Here is a 26,216-nt window from a genome sequence, read left to right on the forward strand (position 1 = left end):
TTGCTAAATAAGTCCACTCGCAAGCAGAGCTAGAGGAGGAGGTTTGGTGGCTGCTAGAATACAGTGGTGCCCCTTAAGACGAAAAACTTGCTAGACGAAAGGGTTTTTCGGTTTTGCGTTGCTTCACTAGACGAATTTCCCTATGGGCTTGCTTGGCAAGATGAAAACGTCTTGCGCTTTTTTCTTAAAGCCGCTTGAAGAGGCGCAGTTGCGACGGACCGTGCTTCGCAAGACGAAAAACATCGCAAGACGAAAAGACTCGCGGAACGAATTATTTTCGTCTTGCCAGGCACCACTGTACTGCTGTTAGAGGTGCACTAGGGTCAAGTGGGATCCAGGCAAGGTATTAGCCCCGGTGGGCAGGATCAGGGCGCATGAGCCCCAGCAAATGCCTGGCCATGTTGACTCTTAGTGCACTACTTCAGCTCACCTAGAAGAAGAAATCATTTTCGAAAACACTACAGTTTTCATGCACAGAAGGGCACCCCTAAATCACTCCAACACCATCACATTGAGAGGAGAAAGAAAAACTGGCACTCTCAACATAGCCATGTCAGTCACACAACTAAGGATGGCTTGTCAAGACCTTCCAACATAGTGATTTTCATTGCAGGACCGATGAGCTGCATCAGAAGCTGCTCTTCAGTGCGAGCAATGGAAAGACATTTCCTAAACAGCAGATTCCCCACTCCGCCTGCTGCAAAGACATGGATAGCAAGGCAATGTAAGCTGGATGGCAAGGTGCAACCCTGCTACAGTAGTACACCTTCCCAGGGAAAGGACTTACCTATATACAAGGGAGAGTTGTTTGGCTCAGCAAAGTCATCCACATAGGAGATCCCAAAAGGCTGGATGGGGACTGTCCCAATTCCTGCCAATAGCTGTGCAACTACCATTATTGCCCACATGGTGCTGTCCTCGGCCTGGACACTCACATTGGTGCTTGGACACACAAATTCGTTGTTGTTGCAGAGCTCAGTTCTGGCACTTCCGCTCTTGTTACCTGCATCTTGGAACAAAATGATGGGGGTGAGGAATTAATAGGAAAAACAAACAAACAAACAAACAAACAAACAAACAAACAAACAGTGTGGGAACTCCCAGGCCACTGTACCCAAGTCTGATCTTAAGTCTGGTGCTGGAAACATAATTTGTCATTGCAAAAGAAAAAGAAGCAGCAAAGCATCTCAGTTTGAGAATCACTTTGCAGGGATGTTGCCTGTGCAAGTTCACATGTTGCCTGCAGGTCTAGCTTAGGTCACACTCATGATTCACTGCAGGTGCCCTGGTACACAGCAAACAAATGGGTAGAAGGACAGATGGGGACAATCAAGATACCCCACCAGTTTCTAAGCACCTTTAGGGCCCAGATGACTAAAAGTGAACATGAACACAGGAAAAACCCTCCTGGATCAGACCAAAAGTCCATCATAGCCCAGCATCCTGTTGGCCAACAAACAGGACTGAGTGCAACAGCACCGTCCCTTCTTGTGATTCCCTGCAACTCATATTCAGTATATAGCCTAGGGGACATTAGATCCATGGCTGGCCTATAGACAGGTCCATGAACATGAATGCAAAGCACTTCCACATGCAGTTGGAGAGGGAGCTGATTTTCCTTTCTCGAACCCACCTTGGGGGGGGGGGACCTTTTGGGACAGCCGCTGGAAGGGGAAGGCTGAAAGACCTGTAGAACATCTGCTTTGATTGCCGAAGGTCTCAGCTTCAATCCCTGGCATCTTCAGGTAAGGCTGGGAGAGACAGCCTGCCTGAAACCCTGGAGAGCATCTGTCAGTCAGTATGTAGGTCAGGCATAGGCAAACTCGGCCCTCCAGATGTTTTGAAACTACAGTTCCCATCATCCCTGACCACTGGTCCTGCTAGCTAGGGATCATGGGAGTTGTAGTCCCAAAACATCTGGAGGGCTGAGTTTGCCTATGCCTGGTGTAGGTAATACTGTGGTAGATAGACCAAGGGTCTGATGTGCTATAAGGCAGCTTCCTATGTTCCTATGCAAAAGCTCATGCAGAGGCCCATGTGTGGTCCTTTGTACCTGGCCCACGTCTTTTGTATACAGTACCTTACAGTTTGTGGCAATAGCATTGGAACTCTTTTAAGTGAAATGCATCCTTAGGCTTCCTTAACAACCCCTCATTCCTGGATTCGGAAGACCTGCCAGAACTGTAAAACTTCCTCAATTTAATTAGCAGCTGTCATCACCTTTTTTTCTTTCAAGGTATTACCACAACACTGCTTACAGGGATAAGTTCAGAAAGAGCTTTGAACAAACCTATATCAGTGTGTTTTGTGGGGGGGGGGTTGGGGAGGAGAAAACATCAGAGGCCAACCGGAGAATTACTGAAGGAGGAATAAGGGTGGTTTGTCCAGGACTCCTATTTGCTTTCAAATTACAAATTAGCTTTCATGCTGAACAAGCTGTTCATAGGGGAGCAGGAAACCAATTCCAATCTATTAATCAGAGTACTTGAAGTGCCTTTTAGAGTGAAGAAAACAATGCTTAAATATCTGGAGGCATCTAGGAACCCACATCCAATGCAAAATTAAAACAAATGTTGTGTCCTTGCCACACATGTCAGTTCTCATACATCTTGTGCCTCGTTATTTGTTCGTTTTTACAACTGTTCCACTATTCCCGTCAAGCCAGAGCACTTAATGAGTGGCCCAGAAGACTTGTGGTACTTTGATCATATAAAAGAGCTGAAACAAAAATGTTGACCAGGTAATTTTGGGCTTTCAGCTAATGCAACATCACTTTCCACATACTGCTACACGCTACCACAAACATTCCTGTACACGTTCATCACAAAACCCTTATTACACAAGGCTGGAATGTATTTTCAGAACTCAGGGACCTTCTTAACTATCTTAGATTTACTTCCATAAATTCAATCGCCATGGGGGGCCTGTTAAACGTATCGCCTGCCAAAATAGAATTTTTCTAAGTGAAACTGGTTTAGGGTAAATGAGAAGAGAAATGCCAACTATACCAAGGTTTTGAGGTTTATTTGTTTACATAAATGCTCCCATCTTTGGTTCCTGCCACTTAATAAAGAAATGGTAAGCAAATCTAGGAGGACATAATGGAAAACAGAGAGCTTCATTATTTCCTGCCCTGGTACACACAACTGGCCTAAGTTATGCCTTTGGCTAAGTGTGTGGAGAGTAATATATTTCTGCGCATGGGGATATTAAAATGGTAAATGAGGGCTTCGGGTTCAGAACAAGAAACAAACCTTCTTACAAGAGGATGCCAGGGGCCTAGCCATAAAAATGAAGCCACCCCATTAGTTGTTGCAATACAAATTAATATACTGCTGTGAGTGTTTAAGATCTTGCATTTAATGACATTTAAGCACTTTACATTTAAATAAATGTGAACTATATTACTATGTGAATTCATGTTACTATTCCTCAGCAGTAGTGTAAGTAAGACTGTATTAGAGGTTAATGTGTTGAGAAGCAATAATGCCAATGGGTGGCATATTACAAATGTTCTGTCTTTAATCAGCTTGCCAGATGGAACAATCCCCCCTCCCATCTCTGCTGTTCAGGGGGTTCTCTCTCTCTCTCATGCACACACACACACACACACACACACACCAATTTGGGGGCACGCATGGGCAGGAGAGGGGGGAATACCCTGTTGTGCAGAGCTTCTGCTTACAGGGTTCTATAAATGTACTGCACAAGTTAGTACTGCACAAGTTAAGAGAACATTTGAAATAAAAAGTAGCAGCAAATAGCAGTTTTAAGTAATTTTTACCAAGAAAAGGACATGGGGGAAATGATTAAACCTTTCTCCCTAGGCCCATCGCACTGGGGCACCCACTGCTGCTTTTGTTTTTGTTAAGCGTGTGAACTCCCAATCACTGAATTAAAAAATGCATATAAAGTAATGGGTAGTTTGACCACCAGAAACCCTGTTCAACATTGCAACCCACTTCATTGTATAGGATTCCATGTTGTATAATGAAAGTTTACTTATTTAAGGATTCCACCCATTTTAAAAATAATAAAACTGTTGTTTCTTTAAGAAGGGTTAGATATAGTTTCTCCCCCTCTTGCCTGATTAAATTAATTTGACTCTGGATTAACCACTGATAAAAAGAGAAGTCATTCCATTGAAGGAGGAGGCCTTATCTTTGAAGATAAAATCAAGGCACTTCCTTCAGAGAACTTCCCATTCACAGATCTCAATGAGAGAGGAGCTACCCTACACTCTTCTGACAATTGTGGCAAACTGGGACATCTTCTAAACATCTCTCAAGATGTCTAGTCTTAGTGTGAAAAATCTAAACATCAGAAAATTCATCCTGTACACGTAGACCATTGTATCTTGCACACATAGACCAACTAACCTTTACTCAGAGTAGTCTCATTAAAATCAATGACCATGACTAACTTAGGTTCATTCATCCCAATGGGTGTACTTCAAGTAAAAATTAGTTGAATACAATGCAGTCTGGAGTATGTGTATTTTTTTTTTTAAGGTGAACCTTATCTATATAGCAAGAATGTTACCAATATGTTTGCAACAACGGATAACTTATTCCCTTTGACTACAATGAATTCATGTTGTCATTGGGATTGGTCTTTCCTTTGGCCATTTCTGCAGCAGCAGTCAGCCCACTGGAGATAACAGTGGTTGTGATTTTGGACTAAATTCCATGGAGAAACACTTGTGGAAAAATGTTAGGCCAGAAGTAAAAATCTGTGTAGATGCTACAGGACAGATCCATGTGCTAGATAGCAAACTCCTGCTGGATCCCACTCGCAAGATCTTTCCTGCAAAATCCACAATGATCTTCAGTTCCATGACGTATTCTGTTATGCTTTTTTCCCCATGGGCATAATTCCAACAGGAGAAGCTGTGGTGTAGGTTTTAGGGGAACTCGGATGCAATTCCTGAGCTTGCCAACTACTTTTGACGCCTTGATTTCCCCCCTTTTGGAAGGCAAGTGGGAACAATGTTTTTCAAGCTTACTTCCTGGCTATGCTACAGATAAATATAATGACAGCAGAACTAAGAGTTGTTATTACCTGATTATATTCTATGATTAGAAGGTATTGAAGGAGCCACATGTATGTGCCAACCTTCCTGGAGGAATTGTTCCCCCAACTTTCACACGTCTCTTTCTTTGCAGAGAAGATGGTGACAAGCCTGATTTGCAAACAAATGCCTGGCACCATATCAACTAATGCTGGCTGGTGCCAGCAGAAGCAACAAACCTGCCAGTGTCATTCATGGGCAGAGGGGATCATGGCTTTGCTACCTGGCATGAAAGGAAATTGGGTGGGGGGGAATGCAAGGAAGCAAAGCTGATCGCGTGATCATTGGTGTGAGCGCCACCCCTCACTTTCCCTGATACAGGATTCTGGCAGAGGCGAAAGCAAGCACAGAGCAGCTATGCTAAGCAATCCATCATCAGGTAGCAGCCCTGCACATTTTTGGTGGTGTCAGATAATAGTGACACTTTAAAAGAAGCAATTCGATGCAGAACAGCATCCACTGACACAAGACATGAACCAAAACATTCATTGCCTTGGGCTCCCTTGGCAATGATCTGGTTTGGCACACCCATGACAGGCAAGTCATTGCACAGAGACCGCAGCATGCCTCGGGGGATGTTGGAAGCCTGGATGGGTAAAAGCCAAGTGCCTCTAATGTGCAACATTTGCAGGCTTAATTTCCCAGGGAGAATAACATACCTACCTCACAGGATACTATGAGAACTAAGCTACCAAGGATTCTGAAGCAAAACTGCTGTCGCATAGACCTTGACTAAGGTCCCATCTGCACTATACACCCTGAAGAAACTACATTCCCCAGGATTCTTTGGGGGAAGCCATGACTGTTCCCAGCGGTATGATACTGCTTTAAATGTATCGTGCAGATAGGAGCCTATGTTTTATTAATTTATGTAAGCCACTATGAGGACACAGCAAACATAGTTTCACAAAGTCCCCAAGCCATCAGAGCAGAGAAGGGCTGAGGCATAAGAGATATTTGGAAATATACATACTGGTTTGTGCTGTGGTGTATTGATATGGGGCTGAGAGAAAATGTGGAAGAGTGAGAAGGAAGGCCCCCAGTGCCAACAGCAGGCCTCCCAGGCCAATTATCCTAGGCCGGTGTACTCGGCTGCCAAAGTAGCTCACAAAGATGATGAGGACAACATTCCCGATCTGTGGAGACATAAAAGTGCACAGATGAGAACATCAAAACAGACCTGAAAGAAGACACCAAGCAGACAAGGAGGCACCTCAGTGTCTCTGCTTTTACTTCTGAGTTTAGTTTATTCTGGGATGGCCCACCTCTGCTTTTTGTGTACGAGGTAGCCATTTTTCCCCTTAAGACAAACCAAGAGGCAGGCTTCATGGTATTCCCCAATGAGAAAAATGCTTACACGTAGAGTAGAGTAGGGTTTGGCAACATGACACCCACGAGTGCCAGTCTCAGTAAAAGAACTCAGTAAACATCCTTTCAACAATCCATAACACAAGAAAGACTGTTTGCTCTTTCTGCGTAGTTTCTGTTTGCATGGCTCAGCCTCTCCTACACTGAACATGTCCCCTTAAACATGCCCACGTTTCTGTTCTGAACAGGGACAAAAGTGTCCTGTCTGTGAGGGTGGCAGCGGCTGGTGAGTGCTGTTTATGGGATGGCTATTTGTGGGGGGTAGGCCCATGTAACTTTGCAATCCTATTTCTGCTCTTCCAGATGCCACAACCATTCTGCCATAGCCCTATGGCAGTCATTTGGTGTTGAATTATGCTTCCCCCCACCCCAAATCATGGTACTCCTTTGGCATTATTCCAGGCTCAAAATTTGGCACTCTCTCAAAGTTTCACTGGCCTAAAAAGGTTGCTGACCACTGGAATAGAGGCTGTAAAACATCTCCTACTTATCTTTTGTAGGACCAAAGTGTTGTGGCTGGGTGTAGCTTAAAACAGGCTACAGCAGCGCCAAGAAGAGAGCTCTCCGAACCCCTAGCTTGCTAGAAATGGGATGGGCAGTACAGAATTGGGAAAGAGTGGTTCAGCCATTTTTATCACCTAAGACCTTGCATTGCTGGTGAGGCCTCTTCAGGATACAGCAGTGTAAATAATCAGGATGATGAAAATATAGCAGACATAACTCACAAGTTATTGTGTACGAAGGGAGAGTGAATCTAAAACAGCTTTGTCATCTGTGCTAAACCAATAGCTCTTCAGCAGCATCCGCCACCCAAAATCAATTGAGGGCCGAAAGCAGAGGCAAACAAAAAAGAACAATATAGAAAAGGAACACAACTGTGGAGAAGGCAGAAAGAAATAGATGGTAGTTCAGAGTAAAGGATTAGAAGGGCTAAGGGCCAGTTCACATACAACAAGATTACTCAACATTTGATGGTCTAAAGATTAATGCAAATTATTCTATTGGAAGCACTGCATCTGAGACCATATGAAGCTCCTATCTGTGATCTGTTCTGGTTATTTGATCTGTGAAGGCTGATTCGCACGTGCAAGTCACTGCTTGATGCACTAGCAACCGAAAGTAAACATGCCTATGTTGAACACTCCCCTGGGTGAAAGCAATACCTATGATCATTTAAAGGAAAAAGCAGGGTAGCATGGTTCTTTTAAACACATGACACTTTCCAAATGTTAAGTGCCCACGATTCACTTGTTATGGTTGAAAACCAATAAAGCAGCAGGATAACCAACAAATGCAAATGTATTTCTGAGATTGTATTAAAAAAATTCTCTGGAGAGTTTAAATGAAGGAATTCATTTTATACATTAAACACTCGCACACAATGCGAGCTTAGATGTAAGTATGATCTCACCAGAGATATTTACAATAGGAAAAAAATCCACATACAGCATTCATTTCTATTATTTTTGAAATAAAAGAGATGCTAAAGGTACTTCTGCTCTGTGGAACACAAATGTTTAATTGGTATGTACCTAAATAGTGACGACCAATCAGATTATTGTGTAAATTTGGACTGTGGCAACATCTTCATTTTAAACATCTTCATGTACCAATAATGGCCCCAAACAAACATTATTGCTAAACAATCTAGCATTCTTTTGCGCCAATTTTTTTCCACATAATGCAGGCCAACACAGCTCAGTTGAAGATGCTGGCTTACACTAAAGTAAGGATCTGCGCTATGCATAGTTCAACACCCCCCAAATGCATTCTTGAATGGTCAGTACTGCGCAAGAATGTGGACATGTGATTCAAATCAGTCCTCTTGGTGTCTGTTAAAGGGTCTGGATTTTAAAATCTGTTTGGAAGTATGTGGATCTATGGGTTTGGCATGAGACAATTCCCTTGTTGTCTCAAAACATTTACATGTTGCATGAGATGTAATGGTTAGCCATAACGTGCGGGTTACATAAAGTTAGAATTGCACTGGCTTGGTCCAGACTTTCAGACTAATTTAACATTTGAAACTACAGTAATTGTGCCCAAGTTTCCTTTCTTATATGCTTACATGGGCTCCCCTCCCTGGTTTTGCGGCTTTTGGAACCAATCTAACAAATAAATGGGAAAAACTTTATAATCCCAGAGAGAGTCAGGAAGGGGAGCCCCATATAAAAGTATGAAAGTGCCTGGAAGCAAAAGCAAATGTATTCCGAATGGATGGGAAAGATAACTACTTGTGGGTTGGAATGGCCACAGATATATGACTGCCCAAGGAATCTACCACAAAGTGGACACCATGGAGGTTTCCCAACTACAAGACAACATCTTTTTTGCATAAAAGTACTGAAGAATTTCCTGTGTCCCCTGCTGTGAACGGAGCAATGTGTTTCAGGACCTGGTTAGAGCATTTCAGGGCACCAGAGTTTGTTCTGTTTAATGGCTCCTGCACATTCATGTCAAAGAAGGGGAGGGCTGTGGCTCAGTGGCAGAGAACATGCTTTTTGCAATTAGGAGTTCCCAGGTTCCATCCCCACCATCTCCAGTTGGGGCTGGGAGAGAACAGGGTCTGAAATCCTGGAAGGCCTCTGCCAATCAGTGTACACAATACTGAGCTAGACCAACCAATGCCAAGGCAGCTTTTTATTTTGTTTGTTTGTTTGTTTGTTTGTTTAGCTATTTATTACTATTAATTCTACCTTACTTTCAGGATAGAAATCCTTCTAAGGTGAAAGGTAAGAAACAATAGGTGGAATTCAGCATAGCCTTAAGGAGACCGTTCCATCAGCACAAACACTTCTGCTTGCCCTATGAAACAACCTCTCCTTTCCCTCATCCTACATACTGTTTGGGGGAAAGAAGATTTGGGGGAAACATGGGGGGGGATGGAGGGGAAACCTCATTGAGGTAGCAGCCCCTTGCAAATGGGTTGGTTGAATCTGACCCTATGCCTTTTTAAAAACGTCAACAAAAAATGTCAACATACAAAAAGTAATCAGGATCTTTCCCACAGGGGGAAAGGTACAGCCCTTGAACCTTTTAAAGTAACAATAATAATAATAATAATAATAATAATAATAATAATAATAATAAAAAATCAGCCTCAGTATTAGAGATCTCAATGTAAATCCTGGTCAATGATGCTGCCTACACTACTTGACAAAAGAAACGTTTAAAAATGTGATCTAGTTTCAGACACATATACCATGATATAATGGGGCATAATCAATATTTGCTCTTATTTTGCCCTCTGGTCAAGTTCTGTTACTCCTACTACGTAGGGAGAGGTCCATAAAGATGTTCATTGAAGTAGCTGCTTCTCTAGCTAGATAAAAAGAGTTGCAGAAGCAGTGATTTAGAGTCCTGAATAAAGTAGGAAATATGGATGGCCCAAGAGGTATAACACTGGGGACTGCAGGGCCAGCTCCAAGATATTTTGCTCCCTGACCTAAAAGGACAAGAAGGTGCATCCAACTAGACTGGCAGGTGAATCTTACCTCAACACCACCAGCAGGACGACTGTAACCTTCTCTGTACCTGAAGGCAGCAAGCTACCTTTAGCGGGGCAGGCCAGGCAGCTTAGAGGATTCGGGGGGGGGGGGTTTGCCACCTGAGAGCTGCCTCGTTCTGTCCGGTGGTTGGGCTTGCCCTGAATAACTGTTCAGTTTTGATTTTTGCATTCTGTCCATGTATCCCAGGGGCGTTCAAAGAGAAGTGGGTAGCAATTGACATGTTTATGGGCTTCCTCTCAAGTCTCTGGAAGTGGTTGATGCTGGAGGCAGCAACAGGGTGAGAACCACTGGGAGTGATTTTTCTAGAACAGCCCTCAGAGAAAGGAGTGGGAAACAAATCTAAACAGATGGACAGTCACGCTAACACAGCACAGTTTAACTGGTCTTATGTTCTCAGTTAAGTGTGAGGCTTTGGCAAACGCTTTCCCTCGCAGTGCTATGTGAACCAGCGCTGCTCACCCTGATGGCTAACTGCTGGGCCCTTGGATGTCGGTTCTGCTCCGCTTTCTGCTGGTGCCAGGCCCAGAGGCTCATGTTTCCTTCAGGCCCCATCCATTTTATATTTCTGCCCAAGTGCGGTTCGCGTGCTCTTCGCACGCTGACAGTACAAACTGTGCAAACACAGCAGAGCCCCCGCTAATTAACACACCTATTTTGTGTTTCCCCCCTAGAATTTGATAGCGTCGCTTGCCAGGCTCCAGGTGCTTTGCCAAATATCAAGCTTAAAAATCAAAGCTGTTCCTGATTGAGTCACTAGGGGCCAAGTTCCAACTTGAAAACTGCTCGAGCAGAGCCAGAACTATATTATAGCACCAGCCACTGCAAAACAGTACCACATGGAGAAATTCAAAGTCAAGGGCAGCCTACTGTTGCTGGGTAAGTAGATGGGAGACTGTATTGCAGTCACAGCTGCACTGGTATTAAGAACGCTTTGCTCTTCTTGGACAGGAATATCCGATGGACAAGAACTTTGGATCAGTCCAGACCTCCTGTTTACGTCCTGCTGTCTTTTCCTGCTTGGAGGCAGCAAAAGCAAGATGGTTCCCATTTTAACCTCTGGCTGTCAATGGCCCTTTGCAGGATTCTGCATTGCAGATGTGCCTCTGACATTTCTGATAGTTTTGGATCCCAGAGCACAAAAGTATCTAAAGCTTCTGCTCTCCTGATCTGTTTCAAAGGGAAGACTGCGCTGGAAGTGACAAAAAGATGCTGGGAGTCATTTCCCGCAGGACGATAATTTCCTGGTGTATTAAAAGCTGAGAAAATTTTACAATATTACAAGCTGAGAAAATTAAGCAGCCCCAAAGCTGCAGAGCTCAGAGCAGGCATCCCCAACCTTCAGCCCTCCAGATGTTTTGGACTACAATTCCCATCATCCCTGACCACTGGTCCTGCTAGCTAGGGATCATGGGAGTTGTAAGCCAAAACATCTGGAGGGCGGAAGGTTGGGGATGCCTGGTTTAGAGGTTAGGAAAGGGGAGAGGGCTCTAAACCTGCCAGCTAAAGTGCAATGCAGAGAATTCTGGGAAGCAGAGGCTGCAGAAAATGTTTCAGAAAGGGAATGGGGAAGAACTGGAGTTGGAGGGTCTCCTGGATTCGAAAGCAGGGCAAAAGAAGCAGAGCAAAACCGCAACCGAAGCAGCAAAAGCCGTTGCTGTTGGCTGGGTTCCATGAATGATGTTGACTCCATCCCCGGGGAAAGAGGGATTTCTCATGGGAAACACTGACATAATCTTAATTATGGGGGTACTACAAAGGTGCTGCTATAATAAAGGCTATCACCGTGTGTAAAGTTCTAGACATTAGTTTTGGATGGTGCAGGGGATGCTGTAATGGTCTGACTCACAGCTCCATAACAAATTGGGGGGTTTTCACCTTCTTTTAATATAGCATTAATTAACGTGTAATGCAGCATTACACACCAGATGCGGCACCACTTCTGAGGGCCTGGAAGAAAGCACATATCTATTAAACCCATGGGTGTAGCAGCACTCCACTGCACAGAAAGGTAGGTCAGGCTCTCCTCTTTCTCAGGGAAACAGTCAGAAAGCAGCAGGCCCCAAGGCCTCAAAATCATTCTTTTCCACTGCCCCCCCCACTTCCCAGGATTCTTGTTTCGGAAGGAATTGTCCTCACTAAGTGTCATTCCAAGGCAGCATCCAGTTTGCCTTCTTAAAAACCATCTCTCCCTCGTATAGCCTATTGTTATACGATAGGCTATAGGTGGGGGATGAGTGTTCAGACCCTTGGGCTCTCACTTGTGGGGTGCCTCAGGGTTCTGTCCTCTCCCCCATGCTTTTCAACATCTACATGCAGCCGCTGGGAGAGATCATCAGGGGGTTTGGGCTAGGTGTTCATCAGTATGTGGATGATACCCAGCTCTACCTCTCTTTCAAATCAGAACCAGTGAAGGCAGTGAAGGTCCTGTGTGAGTGTCTGGAGGCAGCTGGAGGATGGATGGTGGCTAACAGATTGAGGTTGAATCCTGACAAGACAGAAGTACTGTTTTGGGGGGACAGGAGATGGGAGGGTTTGGAGGACTCCCTGGTCCTGAATGGGGTAACTGTCCCCCTGAAGGACCAGGTGCACAGCCTGGGAGTCATTCTGGACTCACAGCTGTCCATGGAGGCGCAGGTCAATTCTGTGTCCAGGGCAGCTGTTTATCAGCTCATCTGGTATGCAGGCTGAGACCCTACCTGCCCGTAGACTGTCTCGCCAGAGCAGTGCATGCTCTAGTCATCTCTCACTTGGACTACTGCAATGCACTCTATGTGGGGCTACCTTTGAAGGTGACCCGGAAACTACCCAGTACGTTTCCGAGCACAATTCAAAGTGTTGGTGCTGACCTTTAAAGCCCTAAACGGCCTCGGTCCAGTATACCTGAAGGAGCGTCTCCACCCCCATCATTCTGCCCGGACGCTGAGGTCCAGCGCCGAGGGCCTTCTGGCGGTTCCCTCATTGCGAGAAGCAAAGCTACAGGGAACCAGGCAGAGGGCCTTCTCGGTAGTGGCGCCCGCCCTGTGGAACGCCCTTCCAGCAGATGTCAAAGCGATAAACAACTACCTGACATTCAGGAGACATCTTAAGGCAGCCCTGTTCAGGGAAGTTTTTAACGTGTGATATTTTATTGTATTTTTGGTTTTTATGGAAGCCGCCCAGAGTGGCTGGGGAGGCCCAGCCAGATGGGCGGGGTATAAATAATAAATTATTATTATTATTATTATTATTATTATTATTATTATTATTATTACAACTAATCCAGAATGCGGCAGCTAGACTGGTGACTGGGAGCTGCCACCGAGATGATATAACACCGGTCTTGAAAGACCTACACTGGCTTCCAGCACATTTCCAAGCACAATTCAAAGTGTTGGTGCTGACCTTTAAAGCCCTAAACGGCCTGGGTCCAGTATACCTGAAGGAGCGTCTCCACCTCCATCGTTCTGCCCGGACACTGAGGTCCAGCGCCAAGGGCCTTCTGGCAGTTCCCTCACTACGAGAAGCCAAGTTACAGGGAACCAGTCAGAGGGCCTTCTCAGTAGTGGCACCTGCCCTGTGGAACGCCCTCCCACCAGATGTCAAAGAGAAAAATAACTAGCAAACTTTTAGAAGACATCTGAAGGCAGCCCTGTTTAGGGAAGCTTTTAATGTTTAATAGGTTATTGTATTTTAGTGTTTTGTTGGAAGCCGCCCAGAGTGGCTGGGGAAACCCAGCCAGATGGGCGGGGTATAAATAATAAATTTATTATTATTATTATTATTATTATTATTATTATTATTATACACTCATGGCCTCAATGATGTAAGAAGCAGTAGAAGAAGGTCTTCTCGGTTATCTGGAGTGTGAACTATCGTCCTTCTATTACTTCATCAGCAATGACTGCATAACCACATAAGGTCAGGGAAACACAGGGAGTAATGAGCAGGATGACCAGTTCCACTAGCTTTATGTTGAACCGGCATGCCTCACACACTTACCTCATGCAGACTGGAGATAAAGCCAGAGGACAAACTGGAGAGGCCAAAGCGTTTCTCGATGGTTGTCAGGCTGCTCTTGAAGTAGGCACTGTAGAGGAGCTGGGCCAGCTGCAGAAGGCTATGGCAGGCAACAAACACCTGTTGGCAAAATGGTAACAGAATTAGGGTCATGGCAAAGTGAGGCCGCATAAATCACCAAGATCAGGGCTGAAGCATCCTCAGACTGGTGATCCTGGGGTGTGGTCAAGATATTGCCAGAGCGATAGTGTGCATATAAAACCACACTCACAACCCAAAATACAATTGACTCAATTATTTGAATGAAGCCTTCCCGGTTCACTCGGGTTGTTTTGCAACTTGTTCATGCAACGTTTTTTAGAATCCAGCGACTTCATTGCTAAGCTGAGTCTCCCACCCATGACACACGTCGGAAGCGCCGACACTGAGAAAAGATCCAAACATTGTGACAGGCATTATGAAGAGGACGGGGGAGTCTTTTGCTTTTGTAATTTAAAATGTGATTGATTGACAGGTTTACACAAGCAAATGAGCATTAGACAGAAAATGCATTGTGACTGCTGAAGGCACTGCCTTCTGACTGACAAGAGAGTACCCGTTCCAATTATTACTACTGCTTCACATAAGCATGATGTCTTCATTGCCTCTGTTTAGAGCATGAAATAGGTGCTTGTTAAAACAAACAAGAATGGGAATTTAGCAGTGGGGAGTACTGCTGTTTAGGGTTTCACCCATTTAATCTCATACACATATAATACATATATAATTCCCATATGTGCTTTTTTACAGGGGGTAATCAAGGGTCTGCAGTATCATCACCTCTTGCTGTTGTTGTTAAAAAGTGGGACACTTACTGTAACAACTTTATGGTGAGTACCGGCACCTATTTTCCTAGAAAAAAAGCACTTATTCCCATAGTTAAAACCATGCTCCAGCCAGCTTGCAACGAGAAAACCCAATTACAAGCATAACAAAAGTAGTTATAAGCAATAAATAAACATCTGAAAGTACACAACAAAAATTAAACAATTTCCCATCTCCACCTCCACATTGTGAAAGAAACAATATTGTTCAGAAAACAGGATAAAGACAGCATAATTTCAAATACTGTACTTCATGTCCCCTAGTTCTGGAGATAGGACAACCCCAGCAAGACTGACTGGCAGGCTCCAATGTCCTCCAACCCCACTTTTGGAATGCATGTGCCAACCAGTAATTTTACCAATAAAGGAACATGAGAAAGCAGGACAGGAAATGGAGGCAGGACGAAAGGAGGAACCTTATATTGCATTTCTGTAACAGACCAGGAAAGCAAATACATCATAATAGGCAGTTTAAAAAATGATTAGGTTTTTCCATATTTCTCTACTTTTTAAAATGTCGTGGAAAATAAAAATATGTATTTATTTAGTATTTACAACTTACAAGAGTTGCTCCATTGGACAGGTCTACTCAAAGGCAAGCCCCAGTGTTTCAATGGTGCTTATTCCCAAGCATGGAATTGCAGGTGGAAGTTGACATTGGCAAGGTTTCACACACATGATTCAGGCTGCTCAATCTGCAGTTGCACTCTTTCCATAGCATGGGATTTGTATACAGCAAGCCTGTCTAGGGTGACTCCCCCCAAAACCGCTGCCCCCCCCACCGCAACCTAGCTGTGCTTGTCACATAAAGGTGTGTTCTCAATACTGCCTTAAAGTGCAATGATGTTCCCCTCCCCATTTGTTTCATAGCTCCTCACCCCAGCAAGGCTTCCATTGTGTTTTCTGTTTTTGTACACACCAGGAGCAGGAGGGAACTGACAGGGCAGGGGTGTCTTTCCCCTATGCTAAGGTGTTTACCCCTTAAATGGCTAGGTTAGGTATGAACTTAAGACGCCAGTCAGTGGGAAGATGGCTTGAGCGAGAACACACCAGTCTTTAGTAGGTTACAACAAAGTACAGGATATATATGAATTTTGAATAACACCCCACAATCATAGATTACAGAGACAGCACTGGAAACGCAGCAAGTGTGCAGTAAATGGGAATGTGGACACAGCTTATGCCTTGGGCTTTGGGCTTTGCTTGGAGTCTCTGGCTTAAAGCCCAGGACACAAGGCAAAGCTCAGGAAGCCTGTGGCTGGGCAGCTTTAGGTCTTACATAATTGTAATGGACAAGCCTGCAAGTCTTTTTTTGGTTTTTGGTTTTTTTTAATGTAGCTCTGGAATCTTCCATAAGGAAAACCAACTGCAGGAGTATTTGAAGAGGGGGGAAATGTAAATGTTCTCCCTTAATTGAAAGCTGGCTGGTACTACTTAGGGAGAAAGGAATGTCTCCCAGGAGAGCAACATTTGTTATGCCTTTATTAACGGAAGCTTCTGCAGCTGTTTGATGAGAATACCAGACACTATGATTCGGTGACCTAGAAGATGTGTCCTGACTATTAGTTATTGAACACTGAAGGGGCAGTGTATCTAGAGACAAAAATACATTTTCATTATGTTTAAAAGGAAGTACACTAGGAAGTTATTCATTAATCAGTACAGAACACATTCAAGTCCAGAGGCCTTATGCATTTCAAGAAACCCCATTTTTTATACTAGCAAGTGACTTCGAAAGGCTCCCTTTATCCTCTCTAGGATTTGCTTGACTTAGTATTATATGTGGTACGGTTTAGGCCTACTCTCAGCCTGACTCTTTTAACACCTCCAGCTCATACAGTTAACATCCACTTTCTAGGAGTGGGCAGAATGCATCACATAAAACCATAGATTAAAAACCACCACATAAAACACACTCCAATCTTATGGCCTATTAACCTCCCCACTGTTTATCTTTGTAGAAGAGTCCCTAGTGAAAGGCAACCGTTTCCAAAAACTATTTTGCGTAATACAGAACAGGGTTTCCTGAGTCCATGTCTCTCTTCCAGCACACAGGTTGAAAATACTGTTTTGTATTGTACAGTGGTACCTCAGGTTACATACGCTTCAGGTTACATATGCTTCAGGTTACAGACTTCGCTAACCCAGAAATAGTGCTTCAGGTTAAGAACTTTGCTTCAGGATGAGAACAGAACTCGTGCTCTGGCGGTACGGCCGCAGCAGGAGGCCCCATTAGCTAAAGTGGTGCTTCAGATTAAGTACAGTTTCAGGTTAAGAATGGACCTCTGGAACGAATTAAGTACTTAACCTGAGGTACCACTGTATTAAATGGAACTTCATAGTACACGCTTTAAAAAAACACAGCATGACATTTGTTCATAGAATGACAGTAAAAAAAAACCAACCCCAACATAATCTCTCAAGCATTCTGGAAGCTGTTCCACTTTCATACAACCCTAAACCCAGCTACTATTCAGTAGTCATGAAGGAATTGGGAGAAGAGAGGAGAGATGAAGAGAAGGCAAACAGTACAGATTTATATGTCAAAACAAAAACTTGGATCAGATGCTATTAGATTCTGTGCTAGCATCACACCAGCTAAATGCTACAGTGTCTCATTTGGCACATGTGTGAAGCAGAAGGCAGACAAGCCTTTTCCAGCATGTAGGACCCAGGAGGTTAGCAGCACATTTCTGTGAATATCTGCTCAGAAGTAAGATGCATTAAGAGCAATGAGGCTTCCTCAACATTTAGTGGGTACAGGATTGCAGTCTTAAGTCCCAAGTGACAGAAAGGAAACTCTCCATATCCTGAGGCACAGTAGGCTACGCTAACAGTTTTGATCTATTTTTAGAGAACATTTTTAAATTGGAAGGAAAACTACTGTTTGCCACACCCCAAAAACACACAAGGAGAAGAAGAAACAGGCTCAGAAAGCACCTTCTCTAAGAGAATGGCCTGGTATGCTTGTCACTTTAAAGTTAAACCATAGTTAAATAAACTAAACTAGGGACGTGGGTGGCACTGTGATCTAAACCACAGAGCCTATGGCTTGCCAATCAGAAGGTTGGTGGTTCGAATCCCTGCGACGGGGTGAGCTCCCGTTGCTCGATCCCTGTTTCTGCCAACCTAGAAGTTCGAAAGTACATCAAAGTGCAAGTAGATAAATAGGTACCGCTCTGACGGGAAGGTAAATGGCATTTCTGTGTGCTGCTCTGGTTCGCCAGAAGCGGCTTAGTCATGCTGGCCACATGACCTGGAAGCTATCTGCGGACAAATGTCGGCTCCCTCGGCCTATAGAATGAGATGAGCGCCGCAATCCCAGAGTCGTTCGTGACTGGACCTAATGGTCAGGGTCCCTTTACCTTTATGGTTTAAATGCAAGTGTGCAGCATGCCAGTGCACACTGCTGAAATCATAGGCCCTTCCCTTCTACTCAACTCCTTCTGCTGCCATACTGCTGGAGACAAGTCATAGTCTTGCTTAGAGTTACAAGCCCTCTTTTTGTTTCAGAGACTATTTATTTATTTTATTCCTTAATCATCCCACAGTCTACATTCCCTAGGCCAGGCTTCCTCAACCTCGGCCCTCCAGATGTTTTTGGCCTACAACTCCCATAATCCCTAGCTAGCAGGACCAGTGGTCAGGGATGATGGGAATTGTGGTCTCAAAAACATCTAGAGGGCCAAGGTTGAGGAAGCCTGCTCTAGGAAAACTACAGTTTGCATACATTACAACACTAAATAAATAAAACTGCAAAAATCAGGCTTAAGAGTAAACAAAACGTATTACTCACATTGGGAGGGAACAACTTCCTAACAGGACAAAATGCAATGTAAGAACCATTTTTAAAAGTCCAACTTAGAGTTTCCTGTATTTGCCAAGGATGTTGGATGGAAAGGCTATGGATGGAAATCACCATGGCCACTGGCTGGGGATGATGGGAGCTGCAGGAAGGCAACAGGTTCTCCACTTCTGATCTATGCAAAGCACTTTGTCCCAGGACGTGGTCCGAGGGCACAACACACTAACATTGCTGAAGCTATGTGTCTAGATGTGTCTGTGTCTAGATGAAATGCTGCCTGTGAATTCAATGCACACTGATTGGGAATTCCACTGAAGAAAGAGAAGAGATAATAAATTCGAGCACACAGGAAAACTGTCCTGGAAATATTTACTCAGCTATCACTGTCATCCACTTGCTCAGGAACTGATGCTTTATAAGTTTTCTATCATTTTGCTGTTTTGCTTTTACTCTCTTGGTCTGATTTTTATCTGCTGATGTTTCAGCTATCATGCTTTTAAGGCTGTTTGCTGCCCATAACATTTTAAATAATTTTGTTATGTAGCAAACTGCTTGGTGTGTCCCCCACAACAGAAAAGTGAAATGAGAAGTGATGCATTTGATCTAACCTTAAGGAATGACACACAAATTACTTTTGAGAGGGATTGATGATGTGAAGACAGTGAAGATGACAAGCACATAAGACTGAAGAGAAAATTCTGGAGAAGGTGAAATCAAGAACAGGAGGACATAACAAGGAGTCCGAAAGTCAGGGAAGTAAGAACTGGAAAATGATGGACTAAAACAAGTAAGATGACCCATTTTGTAGGCCTTGTAGGGCTATATACATGAGCTCTGCTATCTTTCCTACTCCCCAAGGCAGCCCAACATGTTGACAGTTTCCTTTGTAGAAACTGACCGCCGTTTCCTCAAAGACATATTCTGCTGTTCCAGGCTAAGGCATTTCCAATGTACTTGGTTTTTCTCCATCAGCAACATAAACTGCAAAGCAACACTTGTGGCTTTCCTGAACTACACAGTAAGAACAAGTGATACTCCTGAAATGGATGCCAGAGATCACAGGAGCTGCCGCAGCTGGAAACTATAAGCTAACTAGCTCAGCCATAACGTTGGCTGGGCAAATGGATTATTCCTGCAAGGCTGCAACGTTACACATGAGCTCAGCCCAGAAAGCCTGGAAGATATCCATATTTTTTTTTTTTAAAAAATGCCACTACATCTGTAAAGATGGCACAGTGATCCTAAACTCCTCTTCATTGTTGAAAGTGATCTCCTGCAAGAGGGAGCCAGGCCATGTCTTCTGACTTCAGGCAAATTTCAGACAACATTCATCAGGCATTTTGTAAAAGAAGCCACACTTCATATGCATTTGTACTTACCTCAGCCACCTGTTAATCACCTTGATGTTTATTTTAAAGACAGATGAATGATCCTATCTACAGGCTGTTTGCATAAGCAGCTTATAAATCCCTCTTCTGAATGGCTTCACCTGCCCTGATTGTGTGATTATGACAGGCTGGTGCAGTACCGTGGTGCCCCGCAAGACGAATGCCGTGCAAGACGAAAAACTCACCAGACGAAAGGGTTTTTGGGTTTTGCGTTGCTTCGCTAGACGAATTTCCCTATGAGCTTGCTTGGCAAGATGAAAACGTCTTGCGCTTTTTTCTTAAAGCCGCTTGAAGAGGCGCAGTTGCGACGGACCGTGCTTCGCAAGACGAAAAACATCGCAAGACGAAAAGACTCGCGGAACGAATTCTTTTCATCTTGTGAGGCACCACTGTACATTAAACAGCGCCAAATCTTCTCTATGGCCATATTCACACCATACATTTAAAGCACTTTGATCCAGTTTGGAACAGTCATGGCTTCCCTCAAAGAATTCTGGGAGCTGTGGTTTGTTAAGGGTGCTGAGAGTTAGGAGGCCCGATATCCCCTCAGAGATGCCTCTCTCAGAGTAGTTTAACAACCAACCTCTGTTCACAGGGAACTCTGGGAATTGTAGCTCAGTGGGGAGAAGAGGGGCTTCCTAACAACCCTCAAGTACCTTTAGCAAGCAACAGCTCCCAGAATTCTTTGAGGGAAGCCATGTCTATTTAAAGTGGCATCAGGGAAATTTTTAGTGTTTGATGTCGTATTGTGTTTTTACTAATTTTTGTGCGGAGCCACCCAGAGTGGCTAGGGCAACCCAGTCAGATGGGTGGCATAGAAATAATAAATGAAGAAGAAGAAGAAGAAGAAGAAGAAGAAGAAGAAGAAGAAGAAGAAGAAGAAGAAGAAGATATGGTGTGAATGTGGCCTTACAGGGCAATGCAGATGCAGCAAACCTATTGAGAAGTGAGCCCCACTAAGATGACTGAGACTTATTCCCAAGCTAATGCAGGGATAGAAGCCCAAGAACTGCTTAGTAATAGGGCTATCTTCTATTTATTTATTTGATCACATTTTAATTTCAACCATCCTACAAAGATGCTCAGGGGCTCTTCCCTCCCTGCTGCATTTCATACTTGCAGCAAGCCTGAGTTATAAGAGGGAGACCGACCAACCCAACACTATTTGCAACTCAGTGAAGATTTGAACCTGGATCTGCCTAGTCCTAGTCTGACACTTTAACTGATGCACCAAAATAGTTTGCTCTTTTGCACTGGAACCAACCTCAAAGACCCCATGAGAACCCGGACTGCAAGTCTAACCTTTGAGGAGCATAGGTTGCCAATAATGAAAAGCAGAAAGGGAGCTGTCTTACTTTTTCTGTAACCTGCTGTCCTTTTCATATATTAAAAATAAACCAGCCTAGCAAAAGGCCAGGTGAAGTCATAGGTGACAGCAGATCTGAAAGAAGGCAAATCCCACTCTCTGTCCAGCTTTTCCCATCCTTGTCATTCTATATAAAGACAGCAAATCCCATTGGCTATCAGGATGGCATTAAAAGTCCCAGGAGGCTTCACATCAGAGAGAAGACATTGGTTATAGCAGCTTCTTGTTTCCTACCTGTCTGTCACATACGCCTCCTCAGTTACATGGAATAAAAAAAGATTAAGATCGTGGCAACAAAAGGAATCAAATTAATATAAAACATTGTCTTTTCATTCACAATTACCACAAAGAGAAAGAGAAAGGAGATCTGGATCCTGTCTATTTAGACTCGATAAAATATTATGACAACATGTAAAAATGGGAGCAGAGTCTATTTTCAGCAAACTGACAGCATGCAGTGTATACACAATAATGTAAAACTGGCTGTATTCTTTTGTCATAAAGGCTTCATCTGACAGCTTATGCAAGGTAATGGGAATCAGTCAACAAGTCTGTTTACCCTTAGACTGCATATAAATGTCTGTTATGAAATGTAAAGCTTGCGAAGGTCTGGCAGAAGACAGACAGCGCTATTGTGGCAACGTTGGCACAGAAAAGCCACGTCTCACACCTACGGTAACCACAGAACTGGTTAATGTTAAAGAAAACCAAGATAGGTCAGAATTGAGGGTATTGGTTCCCAGTGGAAGCAGAACTTCCTTTTCCTGTTCTGCAAGCAGAGAGTTTGAGAGTCAAGGAACATAGTGAATTGAGTCAAACTTGGTTCTCCTGACTCCAAAAGAGCAGTGCTGGTTGGAACAAGAGAGGATCTTCTAGCCAAGGCAGAGAAACTGGCAATGAGCAGGCTGCTTCCTTGGGGCGGCGGGGGGGGGGGGGAGAACAGTACAGTTAAGCCCAGTCTTGAGCTGCTTTTCTGTTGTCAAGAGTGGAACAAAGGGAGCTGAAGCGAAGGAGAACAGCCTCCCTTGGCATCTTTGTGCTAACAGATAAAAAGCACTTTTAGACATAACCCTCTAGAAATCTAGTCATAGGGAAATGGAGGGGGCAGGAAAGGGCAGGGCAAGGTACTGTATTTTTCGCTCTATAGGATGCACCAGACCATAGGAGGGGGAGAACAGGGGAAAAAAAATTCCCTTGTTCTCCCCCTCTAAAACAAGGTGCGTTCTGTGCGTTCAAGGTGTGTTCACTCCGAAGCCTCCCGCCGGGCTCTGGAGGCTTTGGGTTCCTTTTAACCTGCTCTTTGGGGCTGGGGGGGGAAGCGTTGCAGCCTTCCCCCCACCTTCGTACAGCCTTCGTAGCCTCCGCAGGGCAGCAGGATGAAGGCACCCCGCTGCCTTGCGGAGGCTTTGTGTAGCTAGCCCCAAGCTAGAACAGCAAGATGGAGCGCTGCACAGCGCTCCGTCTCCCTGTTCTGGCTTTGGGCTTAGCCGTGCAGCCTGCATTCACTCTATAGGACGCACACACATTTCCCCTTAATTTTTGGAGGGGAAAAAGTGCGTCCTATAGAGCGAAAAATACAGTAATGTCTGAATCTCATCGCCCTGAAAACATCATCATCATCACCACCACCATAATCAAAATGAGACCCAGAGGCAATTGCTCTTATCTGCACTATAATTTCTCCACCTTCAAAGTATGAAACAGCAGGAAGGGAATTGCTGACACACAACGAGTCCATATCTAGTAAGTGGTTGCATGAGTGACGAGTAGTCAGCAGCTCAAAGCATGTACTGACAGCCTTCAAGACATTTTAAACCAGGCAAACTCGGCCCTCCAGATGTGTTGGGACTACAACTCCCATCATTCCTGTCCTGTTAGCTAAGGATGATGGGAGTTGTAGTCCCAATACATCTGGAGGGCAGAGTTTGACTATGCCTGTTTTAAACACAATCAGTATTACAGAGGATTTAATTTTTTAAAGTGGCATTTACAGTAGAAAAACTTAAGAACCTTGCTAGATCGGACCAAACGTCCATCTAGTCCTGTTCCCAACATAGCCAGCTTCCCAAGAGCTCATGGTAGCCAATATGGATGGGGGGTGATCTCACTTTTATCTTCACAAGAATCCTGTGTAGTAGGCTCAGTTGAGAGACAATGGTTGGCCCACAGCCACATAGGCATGAAGATTTGAACTCTTTCAGGGCAGAGTCGAATCACGACTTCACACTGGCTATAGTGCACTTCACATTGGGTCGAATCTAACCTAAGTTAGTCCCACTGAGGTCCCACTTACATCAACGTGAAAAGTCCGTCATGACTTCAGTGTAGGTTCCACTGAAATAATGGGAACCAAATGCAACTAACTTGGGGTACAAGACTATATACACTTCCTTGGGGGTAAATCCCACAGAACTCAATGGAACTTACTTCTGAGTAGACATGTATAAGATGGGATCCAGATGTGCAATCTAATCCTATGTCACACAAATGATTTGCCTTTTGAAAACTCTCCAGTTAAAAAGGCCATAATTTTACTTTCAATGTTTAGTTGCTGCTTTCCCCCACTCAAATCTCCAAAGCAGCTAACAGAAAACATCATAAAAACTCAATGACAAAAGGCTATTTAAGAAATCAGCACAACAAAATAAGCAGCAGAAGTCAGCAAAACAATTTCTAAAACAGCCACAGGAACAGCGGCCAGTAAAACAAACAGATCAGCAGGGACAACAAATTCAGTTAAAAGCTTTGGAAAACAAAAAATGTCTTAAACTAGCACTGAGCAAGATAGTAACAAAGGTACCTACCAGAACTGACTGGGAAAGGCTTTCTGAAAACACACCTTTCTGGCCTTTCAGCTGCCTGTTGAAACGTTTCTGTCTAGCACATACATCTGAAACAATACACTTTCCTTTCCTTTTTATTTTTTACCCTGCTCCCACTTCCTCCCATTTCTCTGTTGCTTCCTCCGTGTTGAATTTTAGTTTGCAACCTCTTCGGGTCAGGTGGTGCTATATAAATAAAATAAAATCCACTTGAAATGAACATAGAATCCCACTACCTTTAGAAGGGTGGGGGAAAACTACCTAGACTTAACACCTAGGTAGGAATTAGGGGTGGAAGGAGAGATTAGATTCCATTCATGCTGAAAGGCAAACCTACTTAATTTGCACTTTCCAAAATGCACGAACAGAAACACAGCCAACCTTTGAAATTCGCTCTTATCTGAATTTTGCAATGCAGTTCTCCAGCCAAGGAATGTGTACAGCATGTAGCAGGGTAAAGTGTGCATAAAAATGCACATATTAGTGAAAATAAGATACAAAAATGCATTATATTAGGGGGAATTGCTTTGCAACAATGTGTACACTAGGCAAAAATGCATAGAAACATTTGTATATTAAGAGAAATTCACTGATGAATTTTCACGGGGACTTAAAAAACACACACCCAACAACCCCACACTGTACATGGAAATGGGGAGAACTGGACTTAAAAGTAGAAAAAAGTGAAACTTGGAGGAACTGACAAATTCCCTCATTCTTGGCAGGAAAAGCAAATCACAGACACTTGGGCTGTAAAAACTCAAGAGGTTTCAAAACTGCTGCAAGCTCTGTGAACCAATATAAGGCTATTTTGATCCAGAAAGATCCAGGTGTCTCTCTCAGTAGCTGTGAGATCATATTTAAATCAGAGAATCAAAGCGTTTGATGGGTGCAAGTGGTAGTTTCTTCTCAAATCACTTATAAGGGCAGAATTTGCCATGCATTAGCCCAGGCATTCCAAACTCGGCCCTCCAGATGTTTTGGGACTATAATCCCCATCATCCCTGACCACTGGTCCTGTTAGCTAGGGATGGTGGGAGCTGTAGTCCCAAAACAGCTGGAGGGCTGAGTTTGGGGGTGCCTGCATTAGCCCAAGCCCATAAATATCTAATTCCCAACTACCAGATACTACTGTGCCAGAAGGGGAAAAAAACAGGAACAAATAAGCAGCACTGAGAGAGAGTTGTTGGCTGCAAGCAAAGATTTAAGTAAACTAAGCCTAAATGACATACTGTCAACCACTATACCATGTCCAGTGTTTGCAAGGATGTGAGTGTCAGCAAAGGCAGGAGAGTCAGTTTTGTTACCATCTCTTACACATTGTATGTTATCTAACTAACAAATCACTGCCTGGTGTGGTTCATGTGATCATACTGTATCAGAGCACTGTCTTGGGGTCAATGGGGGATGCCCAGACACTTGAGAAAACTCTTCAAGCTGTTGTCACCTCATGGAAGGCAGTGATTTATAGCCTGGCTGGGGATGGTTATTATACAAAGAGATCAATTTGCTAAAAAGAAAGAGAGGAATTTCTATGAAGTCAACGTTTAGAAAAAGCACTGGCCTTTTAAGGAAATGTCTGTTAAAAGCTTCTCAACATCTTTATTACCATACAGTTTTTGCAGTGTCTGAAGAGATCTGATCTGAAAAGTCCCAAGACTCTGGATGATTAGGGTCAAGCAGCCTGCAGAAGGCCACTGCGAGAGAATTATTTGGGAGCAATTTTGCATTTCATTAGATGAACTATTGAAAATTCAACATTTGGACTTGAGTGCTAGAAACTGCACAAGCCAGGCTTGGTGGCATTCCACTTATGGCCAACTTCTCCAAAAACCATACTTAAGCTTTGGTGGGCCTTTAACGGAAGACAATTCCAGAAGAAAATAAATTGAGAAGGCTTCCTTGGGATCAGACAGAAGAGAGCTATTAGCTGCCCGCCATATTACAGAGACTCAATTGGCCTCCATTAGAAGTCAGGCCTTTGGTGCTGTTGGTGCCATGCTGTGGTGAACACTTCCCAGCAGAGAT

The 26,216-nt window shown here is 43.9% G+C and overlaps 1 protein-coding gene across 2 annotated transcripts in view; it reads right to left on the minus strand.

Moving 5' to 3' along the window:
- The window catches only part of SLCO2A1 (solute carrier organic anion transporter family member 2A1), a 59,803-nt gene that overhangs the window by 20,405 nt on the left and 13,182 nt on the right, over positions 1-26,216 (minus strand). For both annotated transcript variants that reach the window (XM_082221806.1, XM_082221807.1), the window contains exons 2-4: positions 13,927-14,064; positions 6,045-6,207; positions 788-1,009 (exon numbers count right to left, since the gene is read on the minus strand). In XM_082221806.1, coding sequence (XP_082077932.1) covers positions 788-1,009; positions 6,045-6,207; positions 13,927-14,064 — 523 coding nt within the window. The remainder of the gene's footprint in view (positions 1-787; positions 1,010-6,044; positions 6,208-13,926; positions 14,065-26,216) is intronic.

This window comes from Podarcis vaucheri (genome assembly GCF_965113315.1).
Source record: "Podarcis vaucheri genome assembly, chromosome: 5".
NCBI classification, from domain to species: Eukaryota; Metazoa; Chordata; class Lepidosauria; order Squamata; family Lacertidae; genus Podarcis; species Podarcis vaucheri.